The sequence below is a fragment of the Procambarus clarkii genome, chromosome 36 (genome assembly GCF_040958095.1).
Source record: "Procambarus clarkii isolate CNS0578487 chromosome 36, FALCON_Pclarkii_2.0, whole genome shotgun sequence".
NCBI lineage: Eukaryota > Metazoa > Arthropoda > Malacostraca > Decapoda > Cambaridae > Procambarus > Procambarus clarkii.
Window position 1 is genome coordinate 23,708,615 of NC_091185.1, and position 26,601 is coordinate 23,735,215.

The 26,601-nt window shown below is 42.8% G+C and overlaps 1 protein-coding gene across 3 annotated transcripts in view; it reads right to left on the reverse strand.

Annotated features, from left to right (window-relative positions):
- LOC123756156 (protein CLP1 homolog) overlaps window positions 1–26,601 on the reverse strand; it is a 60,288-nt gene that overhangs the window by 11,331 nt on the left and 22,356 nt on the right. Inside the window, exons 2-3 of one of the 3 annotated variants that reach the window (XM_045739222.2) lie at window positions 20,508–20,671; window positions 19,025–20,171 (exon numbers count right to left, since the gene is read on the reverse strand). The exons of 1 other annotated variant lie outside the window; for it this stretch is intronic. In XM_045739222.2, coding sequence (XP_045595178.2) covers window positions 19,267–20,171; window positions 20,508–20,670 — 1,068 coding nt within the window. In that variant the 5' untranslated portion in view covers window position 20,671 and the 3' untranslated portion in view covers window positions 19,025–19,266. Of the gene's footprint in view, window positions 1–14,707; window positions 14,771–19,024; window positions 20,172–20,507; window positions 20,672–26,601 lie in introns of those variants that run through there. One more of the 3 variants, XM_069336577.1, reaches the window with a different exon arrangement.

Sequence of the window (26,601 nt, forward strand, 5' to 3'; positions counted from 1 at the left end):
ATAATTCATGTACAGTTCAAATTACATAACGGATATAAGAAAATCTCAACTATATAAATTTTAAAGATAAATATCATTGTAAATTATTTCTCAGTCACAATAAATGTGGCTGATAATGTTCCATTAATTTAGTCACCGACCCCAGGAGCGGGAAGGAGTAGGACCATGATACTCGCAAGTTACACTAAAAGAGAGGGGTCCCCAGAAACAATATGGTATCCAACTCTGACTTTGTCTCTCTTGCGCTGTCACTAGAGTATGGTGGAATTAGGTGATCCACGCCCAGGTCATATATTGTGGCTTGAGGCGGGAGAAACCTCGCAACCCCGGGTTGGGGTTGGGGGGTGGTTGACTTTGACCCAAATATCACAGTATGAATTTTATCGCGAATAACCGAACTTAATTACGGGCTCACTATAGCCTGAGCAACATGGACATTTCGTTCATAAATCTAAAACAACAAAAACGTAAGCACCTAATGTCTATACTAAAAATTATTGTCATTACCTTAAACTCGTATTTTTGCTGTTGTTTAGATAGCGAGGAGACTTTCCGGTCTGACCCAACAAACGCAACACGGATCAAACTGTCCTTTTCGCCAACTTACAACTCTTTTATACCCCCAACACTTCACTGTCTCATAACATTGATCTTCCGGAGTTCATCAACGACCGTATTTTTGTTGTTGTTCAGATTTCGAGGAGACTTTCCGGTCTGACACAACAAACACAACACAGATCAAACTGTCCTTTTCGCGAACTAACAACTCTTTTATACCCCAAACACCTCACCGTCTCACACCATTGATCTTCCGGAGTTCACCAACGACCGCGAAAATATCAAGAAATTGGTGACATGAAAAGTTTGATCTGCAGCAGTTGAACTGGTCAACACGAAGCCGCTCCCAAGCATATATAGGAGCACCTATATGTTGTTGTTGTAGATTCAGCTACTGAAGCAAAATTTCCGTGTAGCACGGGCTATGATGAGTCCGTAAGCGGAGGCTCTTTGGAGCCATTTTCAGTAACAATAGCTGGTACTGGAGATATGGGGATGATTGGTCGGTGGACGCGCCAATACAAGAAGATAGGGCTGGTCAGACCGGTGAATTGGTGGGGTACAGGCGTCGCTCACAGCTAAATGCCACGGGAGTCAGCCGGGCTGGCCTGTCGGCCAGTCTAGAACATAAGAACATAAGAACAAAGGTAACTGCAGAAGGCCTATTGGCAGCTCCTATCTATAACCACCCAATCCCACTCATATACTGGTCCAACCCGCGCTTCAAAGAATCGAGGGACCCCACCTCCACCACATTACGCGGCAATTGGTTCCACAAATCAACAACCCTGTTACTGAACCAGTATTTACCCAAGCCTTTCCTAAATCTAAACTTATCCAATTTATACCCATTTGTTTCCTGTTCTGTCTTGTGTTGATACTTTAATACCCTATTAATATCCCCTTTGTTATGACCATTCATCCACTTGTAAACCTCTATCATGTCACCCCTAACTCTTCGCCTTTCCAGAGAATGCAATTTAAGCTTTGTTAATCTTTGTTTACAAAAGGATTAAGAATTGGGAAGTCAGTTTAGAACAGGAATTCGTACAACTGGTTGGAAATACTAAAAAAGAGATTAGGAAAGCAAAAAGAAACTATGAAGTTCGCATAGCAGAGCAAGCAAAGTCAAATCCTAAAGGTTTTTTTCCAGTTATACCGGACAAAGATTAGGGAAAGGATAGGTCCATTAAAAACTGAGACAGGTCAAATAACAGATAATGATGAAGAGATGAGTAGTATTTTTAATAAATAATTTATATCTGTATTTACTAAAGAGGAACTTAACAATATGCCTTCAGCCGAACAAGTCTGTGTGGGTGGGGACGAGGACAGGTTGACTAGTTTAGCAGTTACCAGGGAGGATGTAATTAAACAAATAGTTAAACTCAAACCAAACAAATCCCCATGGCCGGAGGAAGTGTTTACCAGGGTGCTTAAAGAATGCAAAGAGGAGCTTTCCGAGGCACTGTCTACCATATTTAATAAATCAATAGAGTTAGGCAGAGTGCCAGAGTTATGGAAAGTTGCTAATGTGATACCAATTTTTAAGAAAGGAGATAGATCACTTGCGTCAATCTATCGACCAATTAGCCTAACGTCTATTGTGGGAAAGTTACTTGAATCGATAATTGCAAATAAAATTCGTCTTCATCTTGAAAAACACAAATTAATATATGAGTCGCAACATATAACAACGCAACATATTCCCCTAACGTGGTGGAGGTGGGGTCCCTCGATTGTTTCAAGCGCGGGTTGGACAAGTATATGAGTGGGATTGGGTGGTTATAGAATAGGAGCTGCCTCGTATGGGCCAATAGGCCTTCTGCAGTTACCTTTGTTCTTATGTTCTTATTTTAACAGAATTTTCTCCTACAAGTCTATTCCATTCTATGCTAAATCTGATTTCTTTGTGATCACTGTTCCCTAGCTCACTCCCTATTTCGATGTCATTAATTTGTGTTTCCCTGTTAGTTAACACTAAATCTAAAATATTATTTTCCCGTGTTGGTTCCTTAATGTGTTGCGTAAGAAAGCAATCGTCAATTAATTCTAGAAAATCTTCTGCTTTACTATTCCCTGTTTTGTTCAACCAGTTTGTTCCACTAAAATTAAAGTCACCCATGACGTAAATACTGTTAGATCTAGATGCTCTAGATATTTCATCTCATAGATGCTTTGCTTTCATTCTGTCTAAATTTGGTGGCCTATATATAACTCCTATTATAATATTATTTGCTTTTTCGTATAATTCTATCCAAATAGTTTCTGAGTGTGGCTCAGTTTTGATTCCCTCTTTGAGACTACATTTCAAATTGTCCCTAACATATATGGCTACTCCCCCTCCTCGTCTAATATATCTATCTGTTTGAAATAGTTTAAATCCATTTATTTGATATTCTGCTAATAGTTCTCTATTTTCTACATTCATCCACGTTTCGGTAAGTGCAATAATATCTATTTTTTCTGTGCAGACAAGAGCATTTAATTCGTTAATTTTATTTCTTAGACTTCTACTGTTAGTGTAATATACCCTAAGTGAATTGTTATTTTGAGGCCCTTCTCTTTCCCTGATCATTTTGCCAATTCCTTTCTCCCACAAACAAATACTTTTATTATCTCCTTCCTCCAAATTAATTCCCATACCTCTATCTACTAACAGTTTAAATCCAAACACCTGTAACCACTTCTTCCAACGAGTTCGCAACAGCAACAACCCCAGCTCTCGATAGATGCACCCCATCACGAGCATACATTTCATTTCTTCCATAGAAGTGTTCCCAGTTGTCTATGAAAGATATTGCATTTGATTTGCAATATCTTTCCAGCCGGCAATTGACACCAAGTGCCCTTGACATCCATTCATTTCCCACTCCCTTTCTAGGAAGAATGCCACATATGATCGGGATTCCTCCCTTGCTCCTAACTAATTCAATGGCTGTCCTGAATCTCTGTATTAGTTCCTCACTCCTAACTCGTCCAACATCATAAACACGAAACAATGGGTATAAATTGGATAAGTTTAGATTTAGGAAAGACTTGGGTAAATACTAGTTCAGTAACAGGGTTGTTGATTTGTGGAACCAATTACCGCTTAACGTGCTGGAGGTGGGGTCCCTCGATTGTTTCAAGCGCGGGTTGGACAAGCATATGAGTGGGATTGGGTGGTTATAAATAGGAGCTGCCTCGTATGGGCCAATAGGCCTTCTGCATTTGCCTTTGTTCTTATGTTCTTATGTAAATGTTCGTAATAAGGCAAATCGAACACTTGGATTTATTAATCGCAGCGTTAGTAACAAGAAACCTGGTGTGGTTCTCAAGCTATATCTTGCTCTAGTTAGGCCCCATTTAGATTATGCAGTTCAGTTTTGGTCGCCATATTATAGAATGGATATAAATTCACTTGAACGTGTCCAGCGTAGGATGACTAAGTTAATTCCCCAAATTAGAAATCTTTCATATGAAGAAAGATTAACAAAGCTTAAGTTGCATTCACTGGAAAGGCGAAGAGTTAGGGGCGACATGATAGAGGTTTACAAGTGGGTGAATGGACATAACAAGGGGGATATTAATAGGGTATTAAAAGTATCAACACAGGACAGAACACGAAACAATGGGTATAAATTGGATAAGTTTAGATTTAGGAAAGACTTGGGTAAATACTGGTTCAGTAACAGGGTTGTAGATTTGTGGAACCAATTGCCGCGTAACGTGGTGGAGGTGGGGTCCCTCGATTGTTTCAAGCGCGGGTTGGACAAGTATATGAGTGGGATTGGGTGGTTATAGAATAGGAGCTGCCTCGTATGGGCCAATAGGCCTTCTGCAGTTACCTTTGTTCTTATGTTCTTATGTTCTTAAGAACATAAGAACAAAGGTAACTGCAGAAGGCCTATTGGCCCATACGAGGCAGCTCCTATTCTATAACCACCCAATCCCACTCATATACTTGTCCAACCCGCGCTTGAAACAATCGAGGGACCCCACCTCCACCACGTTACGCGGCAATTGGTTCCACAATTGGTTGCTCCCTAGTGAGCTAGGGAGCAGTGATCACAAAGAAATCAGATTTAGCATAGAATGGAATAGACCAGTAGGAGAAAATTCTGTTAAAGTGCCAGATTTTCGAAAAGCTGATTTTAATAGCCTAAGAAATTTTTTGGGTCAAATTGATTGGAAAGGCTTGGGTATGGGGTGTGGGCCGGTCTTGGAGCGAGACATGAACCCAGCGATAGGTGACTTAAATGGGGATTTCGATGTGGATTCAATATATAACTTATTTAAGAATATTCTAAACAAAGCACAGGAACGTAGTATACCATACAAATTGAATAGATCGTATACTAATGACCCAAAGTGGATAACAAAGAATTTGAAGAACCTTATAGGTAAAAAGAGAGCTTGGTACAAAAGGATTAAAAATGAGGAGGTCACTTTAGAACAGGAATTCGTACAACTGGTTATAAATGTTAAAAAAGAGATAAGGAAAGCAAAAAGAAACTATGAAGTTCGCATAGCAGGGCAAGCAAAGACAAATCCTAAAGGGTTTTTTCAGTTATATCGTACTAAGACTAGGGAAAGGATAGGTCCATTAAAAACTGAGACAGGTCAAATAACAGATAGTGATGAAGAGATGAGTAGTATTTTTAATAAATATTTTGTATCTGTATTTACTAAAGAGGAACTTAACAATATGCCTTCAGCCGAACAAGTCTATGTGGGTGGGGACGAGGACAGGTTGACGAGTTTAGCAGTTACCAGGGAGGATGTTCTTAAACAAATAGTAAAACTCAAACCAAACAAATCCCCAGGGCCGGATGAAGTGTTTGCTAGGGTGCTTAAAGAATGCAAAGAGGAGCTTTGTGACCCACTGTCAACCATATTTAATAAATCAATAGAGTCAGGCAGAGTGCCAGAGTTTTGGAAAGTTGCTAATGTGATACCAGTTTTTAAGAAAGGAGATAGATCACTTGCGTCTAACTATCGACCAATTAGCCTAACGTCTATTGTGGGAAAGTTACTCGAATCTATAATAGCAAATAAAATTCGTCTTCATCTTGAAAAACATAAATTAATAAGTGAGTCGCAACATGGTTTTATAAATGGCCGTTCATGTTTAACAAATTTGTTATCTTTTTATTCTAGCATTGTTGAGGCAGTTGATAGTGGTAAGGAACCAGTATTTACCCAAGTCTTTCCTAAATCTAAACTTATCCAATTTATACCCATTGTTTCGTGTTCTGTCCTGTGTTGATACTTTTAATACCCTATTAATATCCCCCTTGTTATGTCCATTCACCCACTTGTAAACCTCTATCATGTCGCCCCTAACTCTTCGCCTTTCCAGTGAATGCAACTTAAGCTTTGTTAATCTTTCTTCATATGAAAGATTTCTAATTTGGGGAATTAACTTAGTCATCCTACGCTGGACACGTTCAAGTGAATTTATATCCATTCTATAATATGGCGACCAAAACTGAACTGCATAATCTAAATGGGGCCTAACTAGAGCAAGATATAGCTTGAGAACCACACCAGGTGTCTTGTTACTAACGCTGCGATTAATAAATCCAAGTGTCCGATTTGCCTTATTACGAACATTTATGCATTGATCCTTTTGTTTTAAATTCTTACTAATCATAACTCCCAGATCCCTTTCGCAATCCGACTTCGCAATCACAACACCATCTAGCTCGTATCTTGTAACTCTATCATCATTACCTAACCTCAGAACTTTACATTTATCAGCATTAAACTGCATCTGCCAATCCTTTGACCATTTCAAAACCCTATCTAGATCAACTTGAAGTGATAGTGAGTCCTCCTCCGAATTAATTTCCCTACCGATTTTCGTATCATCGGCAAATTTGCAAATGTTGCTACTCAAACCTGAATCTAAATCATTTATATATATTATAAACAACAGAGGTCCCAGGACAGAGCCTTGAGGCACTCCACTTACAACATTTTCCCACTCTGACTTGATTCCATTTATACTAACTCTCTGTTTCCTTTGGTATAGCCATGCCCTAATCCAGCTTAATATAGCACCCCCAATACCATGAGAGACTATCTTTTTAATCAGTCTTTCATGTGGCACTGTATCAAAAGCTTTGCTAAAGTCAAGGTATACAACATCGCAATCCTTACCACTATCAACTGCCTCAACAATGCTAGAATAAAAAGATAACAAATTTGTTAAACATGAACGGCCATTTATAAAACCATGTTGAGACTCAATTATTAATTTATGTTTTTCAAGATGAAGACGAATTTTATTTGCTATTATAGATTCGAGTAACTTTCCCACAATAGACGTTAGGCTAATTGGTCGATAGTTAGACGCAAGTGATCTATCTCCTTTCTTAAAAACTGGTATCACATTAGCAACTTTCCAAAACTCTGGCACTCTGCCTGACTCTATTGATTTATTAAATATGGTTGACAGTGGGTCACAAAGCTCCTCTTTGCATTCTTTAAGCACCCTGGCAAACACTTCATCCGGCCCTGGGGATTTGTTTGGTTTGAGTTTTACTATTTGTTTAAGAACATCCTCCCTGGTAACTGCTAAACTCGTCAACCTGTCCTCGTCCCCACCCACATAGACTTGTTCAGCTGAAGGCATATTGTTAAGTATCAATAATTCAAATAATTCATTTGACGTTTTGGAGGACGAGTGCTGTGGAGAGACTGTGGATCGCGCAAAAGGGAAAGCAACGAAGAGAAAGGAAGCGCAGGCCCCTCAGAGGGTAAAGGAAGTACCTAAGCAAACATTAGTTGTGGGAGATTCCCAGATGAGGTATTTGGATAGAACGTTTTGTGCTAGAGATAGGGGGAACAGGTTAAGGGTTTGCTATCCCGGAGCTGGCATTGGTGATATTATAAACAACATGAATGATATTATGGCTGGTAATGGGAACAATCCCATTATTTGCATTAGCGTGGGAGGAAATGATGTTGGCCGAGTTAGGAGTGAGGAACTGATTCAGAGGTATAAAACAGCCATTGAGTTAGTTAGGAGCAAGGGAGGAATCCCGATCATATGTGGCATTCTTCCAAGAAAGGGAGTGGGAAATGAATGGATATCGAGGGCACTTGGTGTCAATTGCCGGCTGGAAAGATATTGCAAATCAAATGCAATATCTTTCATAGACAACTGGGAACACTTCTATGGAAGAAATGAAATGTATGCTCGTGATGGGGTGCATCTATCGAGAGCTGGGGTTGTTGCTGTTGCGAACTCGTTAGAAGAAGTGGTTAGAGGTGTTTGTTTGGGTTTAAACTGTTAGTAGATAGAGGTATGGGAATTGATTTGGAGGAAGGAGGTAATAAAAGTATGTGTTTGTGGGAGAAAGGAATTGGCAAAACGACCAGGGAAAGAGAAGGTCCGCAAAATAACAATTCACTTAGGGTATATTACACTAACAGTAGAAGTCTAAGAAATAAAATTAACGAATTAAATGCTCTTGTCTGCACAGAAAAAATAGATATTATTGCACTTACCGAAACGTGGATGAATGTAGAAAATAGAGAACTATTAGCTGAATATCAAATATATGGATTTAAACTATTTCACACAGATAGATATATTAGACGAGGAGGTGGAGTAGCCATATATGTTAGGGACAATTTGAAATGTAGTCTCAAAGAGGGAATCAAAACAGAGCCACACACAGAAACTATTTGGATTGAATTAAACGAAAAAGCTAATAATATTATAATAGGAGTAATATATAGGCCACCAAATTTAGACAGAATGGAAGCAAAGCATCTATGGGATGAAATATCTAGAGCATCTAGATCTAACAGTATTTATGTCATGGGTGACTTTAATTTTAGCGGAATAAACTGGTTGAACAAAACAGGGAATAGTGAAGCAGAAGATTTTCTAGAATTAATTGACGATTGCTTTCTTACGCAACACATTAAGGAACCAACACGGGAAAATAATATTTTAGATTTAGTGTTAACTAACAGGGAAACGCAAATTAATGACATCGAAATAGGGAGTGAGCTAGGGAGCAGTGATCACAAAGAAATCAGATTTAGCATAGAATGGAATAGACCAGTAGGAGAAAATTCTGTTAAAGTGCCAGATTTTCGAAAAGCTGATTTTAATAGCCTAAGAATTTTTTTGGGTCAAATTGATTGGAAAGTCTTGGGTATGGGGTGTGGGCCGGTCTTGGAGCGAGACATGAACCCAGCGATAGGTGACTTAAATGGGGATTTCGATGTGGATTCAATATATAACTTATTTAAGAATATTCTAAACAAAGCACAGGAACGTAGTATACCATACAAATTGAATAGATCGAATACTAATGACCCAAAGTGGATAACAAAGAATTTGAAGAACCTTATAGGTAAAAAGAGAGCTTGGTACAAAAGGATTAAAAATGGGGAGGTCACTTTAGAACAGGAATTCGTACAACTGGTTAGAAATGTTAAAAAAGAGATAAGGAAAGCAAAAAGAAACTATGAAGTTCGCATAGCAGGGCAAGCAAAGACAAATCCTAAAGGGTTTTTTCAGTTATATCGTACTAAGACTAGGGAAAGGATAGGTCCATTAAAAACTGAGACAGGTCAAATAACAGATAGTGATGAAGAGATGAGTAGTATTTTTAATAAATATTTTGTATCTGTATTTACTAAAGAGGAACTTAACAATATGCCTTCAGCCGAACAAGTCTATGTGGGTGGGGACGAGGACAGGTTGACGAGTTTAACAGTTACCAGGGAGGATGTTCTTAAACAAATAGTAAAACTCAAACCAAACAAATCCCCAGGGCCAGATGAAGTGTTTGCCAGGGTGCTTAAAGAATGCAAAGAGGAGCTTTGTGACCCACTGTCAACCATATTTAATAAATCAATAGAGTCAGGCAGAGTGCCGGAGTTTTGGAAAGTTGCTAATGTGATACCAGTTTTTAAGAAAGGAGATAGATCACTTGCGTCTAACTATCGACCAATTAGCCTAACGTCTATTGTGGGAAAGTTACTCGAATCTATAATAGCAAATAAAATTCGTCTTCATCTTGAAAAACATAAATTAATAATTGAGTCGCAACATGGTTTTATAAATGGCCGTTCATGTTTAACAAATTTGTTATCTTTTTATTCTAGCATTGTTGAGGCAGTTGATAGTGGTAAGGATTGCGATGTTGTATACCTTGACTTTAGCAAAGCTTTTGATACAGTGCCACATGAAAGACTGATTAAAAAGATAGAGTCTCATGGTATTGGGGGTGCTATATTAAGCTGGATTAGGGCATGGCTATACCAAAGGAAACAGAGAGTTAGTATAAATGGAATCAAGTCAGAGTGGGAAAATGTTGTAAGTGGAGTGCCTCAAGGCTCTGTCCTGGGACCTCTGTTGTTTATAATATATATAAATGATTTAGATTCAGGTTTGAGTAGCAACATTTGCAAATTTGCCGATGATACGAAAATCGGTAGGGAAATTAATTCGGAGGAGGACTCACTATCACTTCAAGTTGATCTAGATAGGGTTTTGAAATGGTCAAAGGATTGGCAGATGCAGTTTAATGCTGATAAATGTAAAGTTCTGAGGTTAGGTAATGATGATAGAGTTACAAGATACGAGCTAGATGGTGTTGTGATTGCGAAGTCGGATTGCGAAAGGGATCTGGGAGTTATGATTAGTAAGAATTTAAAACAAAAGGATCAATGCATAAATGTTCGTAATAAGGCAAATCGGACACTTGGATTTATTAATCGCAGCGTTAGTAACAAGACACCTGGTGTGGTTCTCAAGCTATATCTTGCTCTAGTTAGGCCCCATTTAGATTATGCAGTTCAGTTTTGGTCGCCATATTATAGAATGGATATAAATTCACTTGAACGTGTCCAGCGTAGGATGACTAAGTTAATTCCCCAAATTAGAAATCTTTCATATGAAGAAAGATTAACAAAGCTTAAGTTGCATTCACTGGAAAGGCGAAGAGTTAGGGGTGACATGATAGAGGTTTACAAGTGGATGAATGGACATAACCGGGGGGATATTAATAGGGTATTAAAAGTATCAACACAGGACAGAACACGAAACAATGGGTATAAATTGGATAAGTTTAGATTTAGGAAAGACTTGGGTAAATACTGGTTCAGTAACAGGGTTGTTGATTTGTGGAACCAATTGCCGCGTAACATTGTGGAGGTGGGGTCCCTCGATTGTTTCAAGCACGGGTTGGACAAGTATATGAGTGGGATTGGGTGGTTATAGAATAGGAGCTGCCTCGCATGGGCCAATAGGCCTTCTGCAGTTACCTTTGTTCTTATGTTCTTATGTTCTTAAGTTCCTCTTTAGTAAATACAGATACAAAATATTTATTAAAAATACTACTCATCTCTTCATCACTATCTGTTATTTGACCTGTATCAGTTTTTACTGGACCTATCCTTTCCCTAGTCTTAGTACGATATAACTGAAAAAACCCTTTAGGATTTGTCTTTGCTTGCCCTGCTATGCGAACTTCATAGTTTCTTTTTGCTTTCCTTATCTCTTTTTTAACATTTCTAACCAGTTGTACGAATTCCTGTTCTAAAGTGACCTCCCCATTTTTAATCCTTTTGTACCAAGCTCTCTTTTTACCTATAAGGTTCTTCAAATTCTTTGTTATCCACTTTGGGTCATTAGTATTCGATCTATTCAATTTGTATGGTATACTACGTTCCTGTGTTTTGTTTAGAATATTCTTAAATAAGTTATATATTGAATCCACATCGAAATCCCCATTTAAGTCACCTATCGCTGGGTTCATGTCTCGCTCCAAGACCGGCCCACACCCCATACCCAAGACTTTCCAATCAATTTGACCCAAAAAATTTCTTAGGCTATTAAAATCAGCTTTTCGAAAATCTGGCACTTTAACAGAATTTTCTCCTACTGGTCTATTCCATTCTATGCTAAATCTGATTTCTTTGTGATCACTGCTCCCTAGCTCACTCCCTATTTCGATGTCATTAATTTGCGTTTCCCTGTTAGTTAACACTAAATCTAAAATATTATTTTCCCGTGTTGGTTCCTTAATGTGTTGCGTAAGAAAGCAATCGTCAATTAATTCTAGAAAATCTTCTGCTTCACTATTCCCTGTTTTGTTCAACCAGTTTATTCCGCTAAAATTAAAGTCACCCATGACATAAATACTGTAAGATCTAGATGCTCTAGATATTTCATCCCATAGGTGCTTTGCTTCCATTCTGTCTAAATTTGGTGGCCTATATATTACTCCTATTATAATATTATTAGCTTTTTCGTTTAATTCTATCCAAATAGTTTCTGTGTGTGGCTCTGTTTTGATTCCCTCTTTGAGACTACATTTCAAATTGTCCCTAACATATATGGCTACTCCACCTCCTCGTCTAATATATCTATCTGTGTGAAATAGTTTAAATCCGTATATTTGATATTCAGCTAATAGTTCTCTATTTTCTACATTCATCCACGTTTCGGTAAGTGCAATAATATCTATTTTTTCTGTGCAGACAAGAGCATTTAATTCGTTAATTTTATTTCTTAGACTTCTACTGTTAGTGTAATATACCCTAAGTGAATTGTTATTTTGCGGACCTTCTCTTTCCCTGATCGTTTTGCCAATTCCTTTCTCCCACAAACACATACTTTTATTACCTCCTTCCTCCAAATCAATTCCCATACCTCTATCTACTAACAGTTTAAACCCAAACAAACACCTCTAACCACTTCCTCCAACGAGTTCGCAACAGCAACAACCCCAGCTCTCGATAGATGCACCCCATCACGAGCATACATTTCATTTCTTCCACAGAAGTGTTCCCAGTTGTCTATGAAAGATATTGCATTTGATTTGCAATATCTTTCCAGCCGGCAATTGACACCAAGTGCCCTCGATATCCATTCATTTCCCACTCCCTTTCTTGGAAGAATGCCACATATGATCGGGATTCCTCCCTTGCTCCTAACTAATTCTATGGCTGTTTTATACCTCTGAATCAGTTCCTCACTCCTAACTCGACCAACATCATTTCCTCCCACGCTAATGCAAATAATGGGATTGTTCCCATTACCAGCCATAATATCATTCATGTTGTTTATAATATCACCAATGCCAGCTCCGGGATAGCAAACCCTTAACCTGTTCCCCCTATCTCTAGCACAAAACGCTCTATCCAAATACCTTATCTGGGAATCTCCCACAACTAATGTTTGCTTAGGTACCTTTACTTTCTGAGGGGCCTGCGCTTCCTTTCTCTTCGTTGCTTTCCCTTTTGCGCGATCCGCAGTCTCACCACAGCACTCGTCCTCCAAAACGTCAAATGAATTAGAAGTTGCTATGGCGTTTGAAGGCGGCTTTATCAAAGTCTTCTTAAGGCCCCTGTCTTTCACAACTCTCCAAGACGAGGTCCCTTTACTACTGGTCTCCTCCATCGTTACTTCTCGTTGTTCTTTAAGCTGACGCACCTCCTCCCGCAGAGAGTCCAACTCTGTCCTCAGGGCTCCCACTAGAGTCACCAGGTCCTTAACTACAACTTCCATATTGCTATGATAATATAACAACAGGTTATAGGGTTGGTTAGGTAGGGTTGGTTAGGTTCGGTCATATATCTACATTAATTTTAACTCCAATAAAAAAAAATTGACCTCATACATAATGAAATGGGTAGCTTTATCATTTCATAAGAAAAAAATTAGAGAAAATATATTAATTCAGGAAAACTTGGCTTATTAGGCAAATCGAGCCTTGCATAGTAGGCCGAGAAGTGCGTTCTGGCTACTAGGTACGACATATATATATATATATATATATATATATATATATATATATATATATATATAATTATATATATATATATATAATATATATATATATATATATATATATATATATATATATATATATAATATATATATATATATAATATATTTATATATATATATATATATATATAATTATATATATATATATATATATATATATATATATATATATATATATATATATATATATATATATATATATATATGTCGTACCTAGTAGCCAGAACGCACTTCTCGGCCTACTATGCAAGGCTCGATTTGCCTAATAAGCCAAGTTTTCCTGAATTAATATATTTTCTCTAATTTTTTTCTTATGAAATGATAAAGCTACCCATTTCATTATGTATGAGGTCAATTTTTTTTATTGGAGTTGAAATTAACGTAGATATATGACCGAACCTAACCAACCCTACCTAACCTAACCTATCTTTATAGGTTAGGTTAGGTAGCCGAAAAAGTTAGGTTAGGTAAGGTTAGGTAGTCGAAAAACAAAAAATTCATGAAAACTTGGCTTATTAGGCAAATTGGTCCTTGCATAGTAGGCTGAGAAGTGCGTTCTGGCTACTAGGTACGACATACATATATTATATATATATATATATATATATATATATATATATATATATATATATATATATATATATATATATATATATATATATATATATATATATATATATATATAAATATATATATATATGCGGAAAATCCACAGAGAAATATGAAAGAAAGTGAACGTTGCTTTGTACCTTCTCACAAGGTGCCTTACTTTGCCAAGACTGACCTATTTTCTAAGGTGTGCTCCCTCCCTCGATAGCCCAAAATTAACAGAATATGACTCACTCCTAAGGTCAATAACCGTGAAAGTGTTAAACCTCTCCCTGTAAGATGACCAATGGGACCAAGCAACGCTCCCAGTTAGACTCGGGGGGTATAGGTATTCGCAAGGCGACACAGTTAACATTGCCGGCAGTCTTATCCTCGACCAGTGCTACAGGTGAATTAGTTAAGGAAATACTACCGGAATACCTAAGAGGATCCATTGGGATTCATGATCCCAAATTCACGAAAGGAGCCAATCAGTGGGACACTCTTGTCAACTCTCACCCTCGACTGACTTTTCTAAATGACTGCAAACAGTCCAAATGGGATAGCCCCAAAGTGGAGAACATCGCTACATCATTGCTGGAGGCAGCTTCCAGGAAGGACAGAGCGCGTCTCCTAGCTGTGCAAGCGCCCCATGCCAGGGACTTCCTGTTGGCAGTCCCTAATTCCGCCTTGGGCACCCGCCTGGATCATCGGACCCTAAGTATTGGTGTTGCCCTGCGCCTTGCCGCCTACCTCCACCGAGCACCGGTGTATTTGCAGCCATGCACAGGAAGACCAATACGGCAGCCATGGTTTCATCTGTCGTAAGACACAGGAAAAAATTGCCAGACATGAAGCAGTCTGTTACAAATAGCGGGCTGTACTATGGGGGATCTGGTATAAATGGATGTAGGGGCAGTAGTTAGCATTAAGAGTTATCAAATATGGGAGATCTAAAAGGCCCGGCCCCCCAAAATAAAATATCCACAGTGAATATTAATTGGCTACAAGATAATGTCAGTCTAGAGGTTGATCATATATCTCCTACACAGGAAGAATGGATACTCCTTCAACTAACTTACTTATTAACCCATTAACAACCCCCATATACATTCTCACCAATAACAATAATAATAATTACTTTACCACACTATCTTACGTTAAAAGCCTTGGTCCACATAAGCAGGATACAAGGTTTACACTGAGAACAAGCTAAGGTAAAGTACTACTAGGGAAGAACTTGAAGCTTGAGTCAGCTTAGGGTAGTGAGACCACGTGGTACCCTAACACAACACAACTCTTAGGGATACCCAAAACACTGGCAAATACTACCCCAGGTTTACACAAATCTTTCACTTCCAGAGTAGGCCTCTCCCATGAGGCCTCTCCACTGTTCTGCCGCCTACGGGCGGCAGAACAGTGGAGAGGCGAGGAAAAAAGTAAGGGGACAAAGGGAACATCGGAACGAATCAAGAGAGCAGAAGAATTATGGACCCCAGCGACAGCTGGGGAAGGGGAGAGAAAAGAATAGCCATGGAAGCTACCAGGACGAGAACCAAGCATCGGCTCCTGGAGACAGACACAAAGGGGCGAAAACTGTGAAATGAGAAGTTGGAGGTCAAGGAAATTGGCGTAAAATCCACGGATGTTCCACTGGAGAAAAGACATCAGCAAAGAGAGAGAGGAGAGCAACAGAGAGCAAAGAAGAAACAAAGGTGAAGAAGGAACACAGCACGCTAAAAAAGCACGGAGTCAGGATCAGGGTCAGCGAAGTCAGGGTTAGGGGGCATGGGTAAACTGAGTAAAGAAGGAGGGCAAGAAGCAGGAGGACGGATCAAAGGTGGACGAGCAGGGTCTGGAGGAGAAGGAAGGGGAGGAGGGGGGGGGGCAGAAAGTGGGGAGTGCACCTCAGCAAGGGCAGTAACCGAGATGGAACCAGGGGCTAAAGAAACCCGCCACAGTAGGAACAGGGGGCACCACCACCGAAGCGGGAGGGGAAGGAATGATAGAATCAGAGAGGGGGTGAAGAAGAAAGCGAAGCTTTCTTACCGACAGGGGAGGAGGAAGGAGAGGAGCCAGGTTTCCGCTTCTGACTCAAAGATACAGGCGTCCCAGCAGCAACGTACTGGGCAACAGACTCCAGTGTCTCGATAGGAGAAGAAGATCGAGAGCGAGCAACACAACCATCAGGAGAGCGATGGACGTCGGCACGCACAGTCAGACGGCGTGGAGAGCCAGGACACGGAGGAGAAGGACGGAAAGGAGGACTAGAAGGAGAGGAAATAGAAGACACAGGAGACGTGACAGACTGGGTAGAAAGAAGGGGAGCCCTAGACAGAGAACCAGGAGGGGGACCCTTCGGAACAGAACGGAGGGAAACAGCGGAGGTGGTGGTGGGTGTGTCCGGGTCTAAGGCTCGGGAACGGTTGTGAGACTGAGGAAGGCGGGAAGGACGAGGAGAGGAAGAGCGCACCACGCGAGCATAGGAGAAACCGGCGAAAGAGGGGAGACGATGAACTTGGCGCCGAGCCTCAGGAAAAGACAAACTGTCTCTGTGCTTCAAGCTGAGGACAGCCGCCTCAAGTTTGTAGCGAATACATGCACGGGAGAAAGTAGGGTGGGCCTCACCGCAATTGAGGCAGCGGGCCTGGGAAGAAGTGCACTCTAACTTAGAGTGACCCTCGCTTCCACACAGGGGACAGAGAGAGACAGGACTAGAGCATTTGAGGGTACCATGCCCAAACCTCCAGCACTTACCGCAGAGCCTCGGAGAGGGAATATATTCCTGAACGGAGCATCTGACACCAGCAAGAATGACAAGAGGGCGGAAGGGACTTACCATCAAAGGTAACCTTCACAACCCTAAGGGGCAGACGGTGATGACCACGAGGGGGACGAGTAAATGTATCCATCTGGAGTACAGAATGACCCTGAGCCTTGAGGATATGCTTGATATCCTCGTGGCAGTCCTTGAGATCACTAACACCGGTCGCAACATGGTGTGGGAGGAAAACAGTGCCAACACTGGCATTCAATCGGGCGTTCTTCGAGACCCGAACAGGGGTCTCGCCAAGGCAGGATAAGGCGGCCAAGCGGGTGGCCGCATCCTGAGAAGGAGCAGCAACGACACGGGTACCAAGACGAGTGGGGTTGAAGGTGATAGAGGCATCCACGGAATCGACAAGATGCCTATGAAGGGAAAAATCATCAGGAGGAGTTGAATCCAAAGGTTGGAGGTCAAAGTATTTAGTCCACGTATCAGGACCAAACAAAGCATGGAACGAAGTAGGATGGGAAGGGAGCATACGAGAGCGGCCATGGCGGGGACGGCGATGAGAACCCTTAGAGAGAGACGGGACGAAAGGTACAGTAGTCACAAAGGATGGAGCCGTGCAAGGGGACGAAACAGTCACCTCAGCAGGCTTGGGGCTCGACCCAACCACAGAGGAGGGAGGGGAGCAGGGAGGAAGAGGGTCTGGGCCTAAACCGGGTCCCGTAGCGGGGGCTACAGATCCCGGTCTTCCAGGACGGTCCGACTCAGGGGCCTGGTCGCCCACCCCATGAGCCTGGGTAATAGAAGGCAAGTCATTATCCATACAGCAAACCAAACAAAAGAAATGGGACCTGGAACCAAGGGATACCACCTACCAGGTCAGCCAGGGAGGGCGAGCGCGGGCCAGTGCAGGAAGGGTGTGTCGTCCCCAGCGGTGCTCCCCCTTTTCAACAGGGGAGTCCTACTACTTCGTTCATTCTCCCACACTGGTGCTAAGACCCCAGTCCCCCTGTCGCCCCAGCCTGGTCACCCAACCATCCACTCAGGGCAGCCTCTCGCAGGCGACCCCTCCAGCGGGTGGTCCGATGGCTCACAAGGCCCCTACACGGTGCCCTTCAGCACGTACACCACCCAAAGAGGGGGGCAGGAACAAATTGCAATGTAATATACGTTTCACGATTATTTAAGATATATGTATGACTTTGGATGGATAAAATTAGACGCCGTTTTGTACATCAGTAACCTTTATTACTTTGTCGAGAGATTAAAATGCAGATTCGATTTTAATTGAAAGTACACAATATTTGGTTATTTGAACTTTCAAGATATAATAAACAGAATATATACATATTGTGAAGCCATACAGAAAGTCATAAAAAACATTATATACAGAACAATGCTAAAGAAGGTAGAAATTAAAAATGGCTCAGAATTAATGTACAAATAATATCAAAATGTTATTCACCGGTTCAAAAAAAGTAAAATATGTACATATTGTGAAAGTAAGTAAGTATTGTTCTTACATTACCATGGCCAGAACTAATGTTCTTACATTACCATGGTCAGAACTAATATTCTTAACCATGGTCAGAACTAATGTTCTTACCATGGTCAGAACTAATGTTCTTACCATGGTCAGAACTAATGTTCTTACCATGGTCAGAACTAATATTCTTAACCATGGTCAGAACTAATGTTCTTACCATGGTCAGAACTAATGTTCTTACCATGGTCAGAACTAATGTTCTTACCATGGTCAGAACTAATGTTCTTACCATGGTCAGAACTAATGTTCTTACCATGGTCAGAACTAATGTTCTTACCATGGTCAGAACTAATGTTCTTACCATGGTCAGAACTAATGTTCTTACCATGGTCAGAACTAATGTTCTTACCATGGTCAGAACTAATGTTCTTACCATGGTCAGAACTAATGTTCTTACCATGGTCAGAACTAATGTTCTTACCATGGTCAGAACTAATGTTCTTACCATGGTCAGAACTAATGTTCTTACCATGGTCAGAACTAATGTTCTTACCATGGTCAGAACTAATGTTCTTACCATGGTCAGAACTAATGTTCTTACCATGGTCAGAACTAATGTTCTTACCATGGTCAGAACTAATGTTCTTACCATGGTCAGAACTAATGTTCTTACCATGGTCAGAACTAATGTTCTTACCATGGTCAGAACTAATGTTCTTACCATGGTCAGAACTAATGTTCTTACCATGGTCAGAACTAATGTTCTTACCATGGTCAGAACTAATGTTCTTACCATGGTCAGAACTAATGTTCTTACCATGGTCAGAACTAATGTTCTTACCATGGTCAGAACTAATGTTCTTACCATGGTCAGAACTAATGTTCTTACCTTGGTCAGAACTAATGTTCTTACCATGGTCAGAACTAATGTTCTTACCATGGTTAGAACTAATGTTCTTACCATGGTCAGAACTAATTGGCCACTAATTGGTTACGTTAACGGAATTAAATCACTGGGAGCTGAAACATGAATACATTTTTCATCCGCTTATTTCAAGTGAATTTTGGGATTATTTTATGAGCACATCGAAAATGCTCCCTCAGGTTACTATTCCGTGTAAAGGAACAGTCACAGACGGAACATTTGAAGCGTTTGTTGGCACCATGGGCCGATTGGTGCCTCTGCAAGTGACCTATCGAAGCTACTAAAATGCCGCAAGATGGACAGGACACACTCTTTTCTGGAAATATTGAATATGGTGACTGACGTCCGTTGGGTTTATTTGTCTTAATTTTGCTCGAATTCTTTTTCACTTTGTCCTCCATCTCTACTTCGTCCGCCCTCTGCTGGACTTCGTCCGCCCTCTGCTGGACTTCGTTTTCATTACTGGTCCCACCAATTACACCTGTAATAGGCTCGCTGCTGAATATGGAATGAATACAAACTTCCATGTCGTTTAATAAGACTTTGGAGGAGTGGTGATTGATTGTCTGCAAGTGACCTATCGAGACTACTAAAACGCCGCAAGACGAACAGGAGACAAAGTTTTCTGTCATACATGTTGAATATGGTGACTGATGTCCATCGGTTTTGCTTCTCTTAATTTTGCCCGCATTTTTCTTCATTTTGTCCTCGATCTCCTCGACTTCGTCCGCCCTCTGCTGGACTACGTCCGCCCTCTGCTGGACTACGTTCTCATTACTAGCCCCGCCAAATGTAATTGTAATAGACTCGCTGCTGAATAAGGAATGCTTAAACCGCATGGTTGTTTGTAAGACTTTGAAGGACTGGTGATTGCTTGTCTGCAAGATTGCTTCTCTGCAGACATTAGACTGGGAACTGTGTGACTCTAAGGCAGTGTTGGCGCTCTCATTGGTTTCCTGTAGAACATCGTTGGGCTGGCCACTCAGCGCCAATGACATCGTCCCAAGTATCTCGTGGCCACCACGTGATAAACCTGCATCAAAAATTTAATATTGTGAATACTAATATAAACTATGTCATTTTATAATATATCTGACATAGGTGAATACCTTTTTGTGACGTTGTAAAACAGTAAATTAGACTCGAGGCTAACTAAAAGACACGGTTTTTGTGGAGGAAATATTTTGGGTAATTTACAGGTTCATAATTAGCTTCGGACTGAGATATATCCAAATTGTAACAGTTTACTTTCCTAGTATTCTATTTCCTAGTATTTCCTAGTATAGTAATATAAATCATTAGGTCAATTAAGTGACTAATTGAAGCTCAAAATTAAAAAGGATAAATATTACAACACAAACATACTAACCTTCAGATGGGAGTTCATTCTCAGGCGCATAGCCTTTCACGAAGACTTCTTTCCATTCGCCGTTGTCCTTGACATTATTGGTGGCTCCTGTAGGCTCCTCCTCTTTCTCATCCTTCAGTTGAAAGTCCTTTAACACAGACGGTTGTTCTGGCATATCAGCCATCCTGAAGGATTAATTATAAATCTTGTTATGTTAAAAACTACGGAGTCTCTTTAGGAACAGGCATGTTGAATGGCTTTTGATTGATTGATAAAGATTAAGCCACCCTAGAGCTGGCACAGGCATGAATTGCCCGTAAGGTAAGGTAATTATCAAAAGAAGGCACCAAACCGGGAAGGCTATGTAGCACCATCAAAGTGCGAAATAATCAGAGGGCGCTAAATATAATCGAGAATGCCAATACGAGAACAAAATCGCATAAAGCGAACGATATCAAAAGTATCTGATTCACCTAGAATTCTATTGAGGGACAAGTGACATTGAGGGACAAGTGACCGCGAGGGACGGTCGGAGAGCAAGACATGCGCTCATCCTGGAAGTCAAGACATTCAACAAGGATATGCACAACTGTAAGAGGGACAATGCAATTTGGACAATAAGGAGCAAGGCGGTGCTCCAGTAAGTGACCATGGGTTAAGCAAGTATGGTCAATCCGCAGCCTTGCCAAAGCAGTTTCCCACCACCGGTTAAGGTGGTAGGAGGAAGGCCACGGAGACACACTACATTTGAGAGTACGCAGCTTGTTACTAACTACAGAGGACCAACAACCCTGCCAACGGGCAAGGATGGAGGAATGAATAACAGGATAAAAGTCTGAATAAGGAAGTCCTTTACGGGAGATGGGACAAGAACGGATAGCTTTCTTAGCGGCAGCATTCGCACGCTCATTTAAAGAGACACCAATATGGCTGGGAACCCAGCAAAACTCTACCAATTTAAATTTACTAGAAATAAGAAACGGCCAATGTTGAATCTCGATGACCACCGGATGGACAAGATTAAAGGACCCCAGAGCCATGAGGGCACTACGAGAGTCAAATACAACCACAAAGGAGGAATGACAATGAGAAAGCAAGAGACGGGGAGCATAGAGAATAGCATAAAGTTCTGCTATGAAGATGTTAGCCTCCGAAGGGAGGCGACACATAAGTGCGGTCAGGAAAAACAACAGTAACCCACACCGTCCGCAGACAGACCCATCGGTGAAGATGGAAATAGAGTGGGAGTGCGAAAAAAGTGATCAAGGAAGAGGCTTTTCAGAATCTTAGGAGGGGTAAAGGCTTTAGGGATACAAGTCAAGGACGTACAAAACTTGGAAAGGGGGACTCTCCACGGAGGTAAGGAAGGAACAATATGAGGAGAAACATTAGAAATATGAACAGAAAGAGAATCCTGTAAGCGAGCTAACCGAACAGAAAGAGGGAGACGATGAAGAGGAACAGGAGCTACAGAAGGAGTAAAAGTTAAAGCACGACAGAGGCGAGAGGAAGGATGTTGTAAGGACCGCGCAAGATAGCGAAGACAGTAGCGATCACTGCGGTCCTGAAGAGAGAGGAAGCCAGTGTCAACATACAAACTGAGGGCGGGAGTCAAACGAAAGGCACCAGAGCCAAGACGCAACCCTTGATGGTGCAAAGCATCAAGACGGCGAAGAGTAGAAGGAGAAGCAGAAGATTATGCAGGGTAACCATAATCGAGTTTAGACAGGACGAGAGAGGAGTGCAAATAGAGGAGCGTGCGCCTATCCGCTCCCCAAGAAATATGGGACAAAACCTTAAGTAGGATAAGGACCTTAGAGCATTCAACTCGGAGGTAAGAGATATGGCCTGACCAAGACAAACAAGTGTCAAAGACTAACCCCAAAAGCTTAGCGGAATCCCTGTACACAATGGGATGACCATAAAGCAACAAAGGAGGAAGAAGAACTACATGCTTCCGAGTAAAAGTCATAGCACAAGTCTTAGACGTATTGAACTTGAAGGTCGGTGGCCCAAGACGACATAGCATCAATCGCAAGTTGAAGCCGCCGTTGTAGCAGCGGCGAATCATCACCCTGACAGCAAAGGGTGAGATTGTCAACATAGAGAGCGGAGAAGACGCCAGAAGGAAGAGAGGAAAGAAGACCGTTGAGGGCAACCAGAAAAAGAGTAGTGCTCAGGACACTACCTTGGGGTACACCCTCATACTGCCGAAAAGGGGCAGAGAGAGTGGTACTAAGCCGCACACGAAAGGAACGACGAGAGAGGAAACTCTGGAGGAAGAGAAGGAGATTCCCCCGAAGGCCAAAAGAATGAAGTTGAGACAGAATATGATACCGCCAGGTAGTGTCGTAAGCCTTTTCCAGGTCAAAAAGGACGGCAACAACGGAGGTCTTCGCAGCAAAAGCAGTACGAATATAGACCTCCAAGTTCACCAGGACATCTGTTGTGCTGTGGCACTTGCGAAACCCAAATTGAGAAGGGGAGAGGAGGAGATGGTGTGCCAGGAACCACATCAGATGAACGTTAACCATACGTTCAAAGAGTTTGCAGACAATTTGTGAGGGCAATAAGGCGGAAGTCCTTTGGGGATGACCCGAGAGAGCCTGGTTTCTGAACAGGGAGGACAACAGCATCGAGCCAGTCTTTAGAGACTGACGACGACGACTCCCAGACCCGATTGTACAGACCCAGTAAATAGTGAGATGTGCACAGAGGGAGATGGCGAAGCAGTTCATAATGAATGCCATCGGAGCCCGCCGCCGTAGAACCGCAAAGGGCCAGGGCTGACTGAAACTCAGAGAGAGAAGGGATCATTATAGGGAAGGCGAAGATAAGTACAGAAATTTAGGACAAGATTCAAGAATAGGCTTATGAAGAAGGAAGGATTGGGGAAGATGAAAACCAGAACTAACGGATGAAAAATGGGAACCCAGTTCGGTAGCGACCTGCAACGGGTCCGCCACAAGAGCACCATGAAAGTGAAGGACCGGCGAGACATCGGGAACGAACTTACCCGCAATCTTGCAGACACGCTTCCAGACCAGTAGTAGAGGAAGTTCGGATGTAACAGTGGAGACATAAGACATCCAGCAAGCACATTTAGCCGCACGGATGGTCCTACGGGCCACCACACTCTCCTTCCGAAACAAAAGACAAGACTTAACCGTCTGCCGGCGGCGATGTCTCTTCCAGGCTGCACGCTTACAGTGGACAGCCCGAGTACAGTCCACATTCCATCAGGGAACGCACTTCCGCGTTCCCCGAGAGGAAGAGCGAGGAATAGAGTGAAGGGCAGCATCAAAGAGTGTCATGAAAAAGAAGGAGGGCGCGAGGGAGAGGCAGAACAGAGGTCGGAAATAGTAGCACAGAGTAAAGAGGCGCCTCGGCAAACCGCCACCTAGGGAAAGAGAGAGGAGGGCGAAAAAGAGAAAAAAGTAACAAGGATAGGAAAATGATCACTGCCTTGAAGGTCATCAAGGACCCGCCACCCGAAATCTAAGGAAAGGGATGATAAGCACAAAGAAAGATCGAGACAGGAAAGGGAGCGAGTATGAGAGTCCAAATGAGTTGGTTCACCAGAATTAAGAGCGGACAGGGAAGAAGAGAGGATGAAAGGGTCAAGGAGGCGACCCCGGGTGTTTGTCAGCACATCACCCCAAAGGGCATGACGACAATTGAAATCACCCAGCAGGAGCACAGGCTCCGGCAAGAATTCTAGGTGGTGTTTAAGATCGGGAAGAGAAAGTGGGACAGTGGGGGGGGGGGGGGAGATAAATGGAACAAACCGTGTACCATCTACGCACAAAGACACGGGCAGCAGAACAGTGGAGAGGCGAGGAAAAAAAGTAAGGGGACAAAGGGAACATCGGAGCAAATCAAGAGAGCAGAAGAATTATTGGGGGGGGGGGGGAGAAAAGAATAGCCACGGAAGCGACCAGGACGAGCACCAAGCATCGGCTCCTGGAGACAGACACAAAGGGGCGAAAACTGTGAAATTAGAAGTTGGAGGTCAAGGAAATTGGCGTAAAATCCACGGATGTTCCACTGGAGAAAAGACATCAGCAAAGATAGAGAGAAGAGAGCAACAGAGAGCAAAGAAGAAACAAAGGTGAAGAAGGATCACAGCACGCTAAAAAAGCACAGGGTCAGGATCAGGGTCATGGTCAGGGTCAGCAAAGTCAGGGTTAGGGGGCATGGGTAAACTGAGTAAAGAAGGAGGGCAAGAAGCAGGAGGACAGACCAAAGGTGGACGAGCAGGGTCTGGAGGAGAAGGAAGGGGAGGAGGGGGGCAGAAAGAGGGGAGCGCACCTCAGCAAGGGCAGTAACCGAGATGGAACCAGGGGCTAAAGAAACCCCCACAGTAGGAACAGGGGGCACCACCACCGAAGCGGGAGGGGAAGGAATAATAAAATCAGAGAGAGGGGGGTGAAGAAGAAAGCGAAGCTTTCTTACCGACAGGGAAGGAGGAAGGAGAGGAGCCAGGTTTCCGCTTCTGACTCAAAGATACAGGCGTCCCAGCAGCAACGTACTGGGCAACAGACTCCAGTGTCTCGATAGGAGAAGAAGATCGAGAGCGAGCAACACAACCATCAGGAGAGCGATGGACGTCGGCCCACACAGTCAGGCGGCGTGGAGAGCCAGGAGACGGAGGAGAAGGACGGGAAGGAGGACTAGAAGGAGAGGAAATAGAAGACACAGGAGACGTGACAGACTGGGTAGAAAGGAGGGGAGCCCTAGACAGAGAACCAGGAGGGGGACCCTTCCGAACAGAACGGAGGGAAACAGGGGAGGTGGTGGTGGGCGTGTCCGGGTCTAAGGCTCGGAAACGGTTGTGAGACTGAGGAAGGCGGGAAGGACGAGGAGAGGAAGAGCGCACCACGCGAGCATAGGAGACACCGGCGAAAGAGGGGAGACGATGAACTTGGCGCCGAGCCTCAGGAAAAGACAAACGGTCCAGGTGCTTCAAGTTGAGGACAGCCGCCTAAAGTTTGTAACGAATACATGCACGGGAGAAGGTAGGGTGGGCCTCACCGCAATTGAGGCAGCGGGCCTGGGGAGAAGTGCACTCCAACTTAGAGTGACCCTCACTTCCACACAGGGGACAGAGAGAGACAGGACTAGAGCATTTGAGGGTACCATGCCCAAACCTCCAGCACTTACCGCAGAGCCTCGGAGAGGGAATATATTCCTGAACGGAGCACCTGGCACCAGCAAGAATAACAGAGGATGGAAGTGTCCTACCATCAAAGGTAACCTTCACAACCCTAAGGGGCAGACGGCAATGACCACGAGAGGGACGAGTAAATGTATCCACCTGGAGTACTGAATTACCCTGGGCCTCGAGGACATGCTTGATATCTTCGTGGCAGTTTCCGAGATCCCTAACACCTGTCGCAACATGGTGCGGGAGGAGAACAGTGCCCACACTGGTATTCAACCGGGCGTTCTTCGAGGCCTGAACAGGGGTTTCACCAAGGCAGGATAAGGCGGCCAAGCAAGTGGCCGCATCCTGAGAAGGAGCAGCAACGACACGGGTACCAAGACGAGTGGGGTTGAAGGTGACAGAGGCATCCATGGAGTCGACAAGATGCCTATGAAGGGAAAAATCATCAGGAGGAGTTGAGTCCAAAGGTTGGAGGTCAAAGTATTTAGTCCATGTAGCAGGACCAAACAAAGCATAGAACGAAGGAGGATGGGAAGGGAGCATACGAGAGCGGCCGTGGCGGGTACGGCGATGAGAACCCGTAGAGAGAGACGGGTTGAAAGGTTCAGTAGTCGCAAGAAGAGATGGAGCCGTGCAAGGGGACGAGACGGTCACCACAGCAGGCTTGGGGCTCGACCCAACCACAGAGGAGGGAGGGAAGCAGGGAGGAAGAGTCCGGTCTGGGCCTAAACCGGGCTCTGTAGCGGAGGCTACAGATCCCGGTCTTCCAGGACGGTCCGACTCAGGGGCCTGGTCGCCCACCCCATGAGCCTGGTTAGTAGTAGTCAAGTCGTCATCCATATAGCAAACCAACACAAAAGGGATGGGACCCGGAACCAAGGGATACCACCTACCAGGGAGGCCGAGCACGGGCCAGTGCAGGAAGGGTGTGTCGTCCCCAGCGGTGCT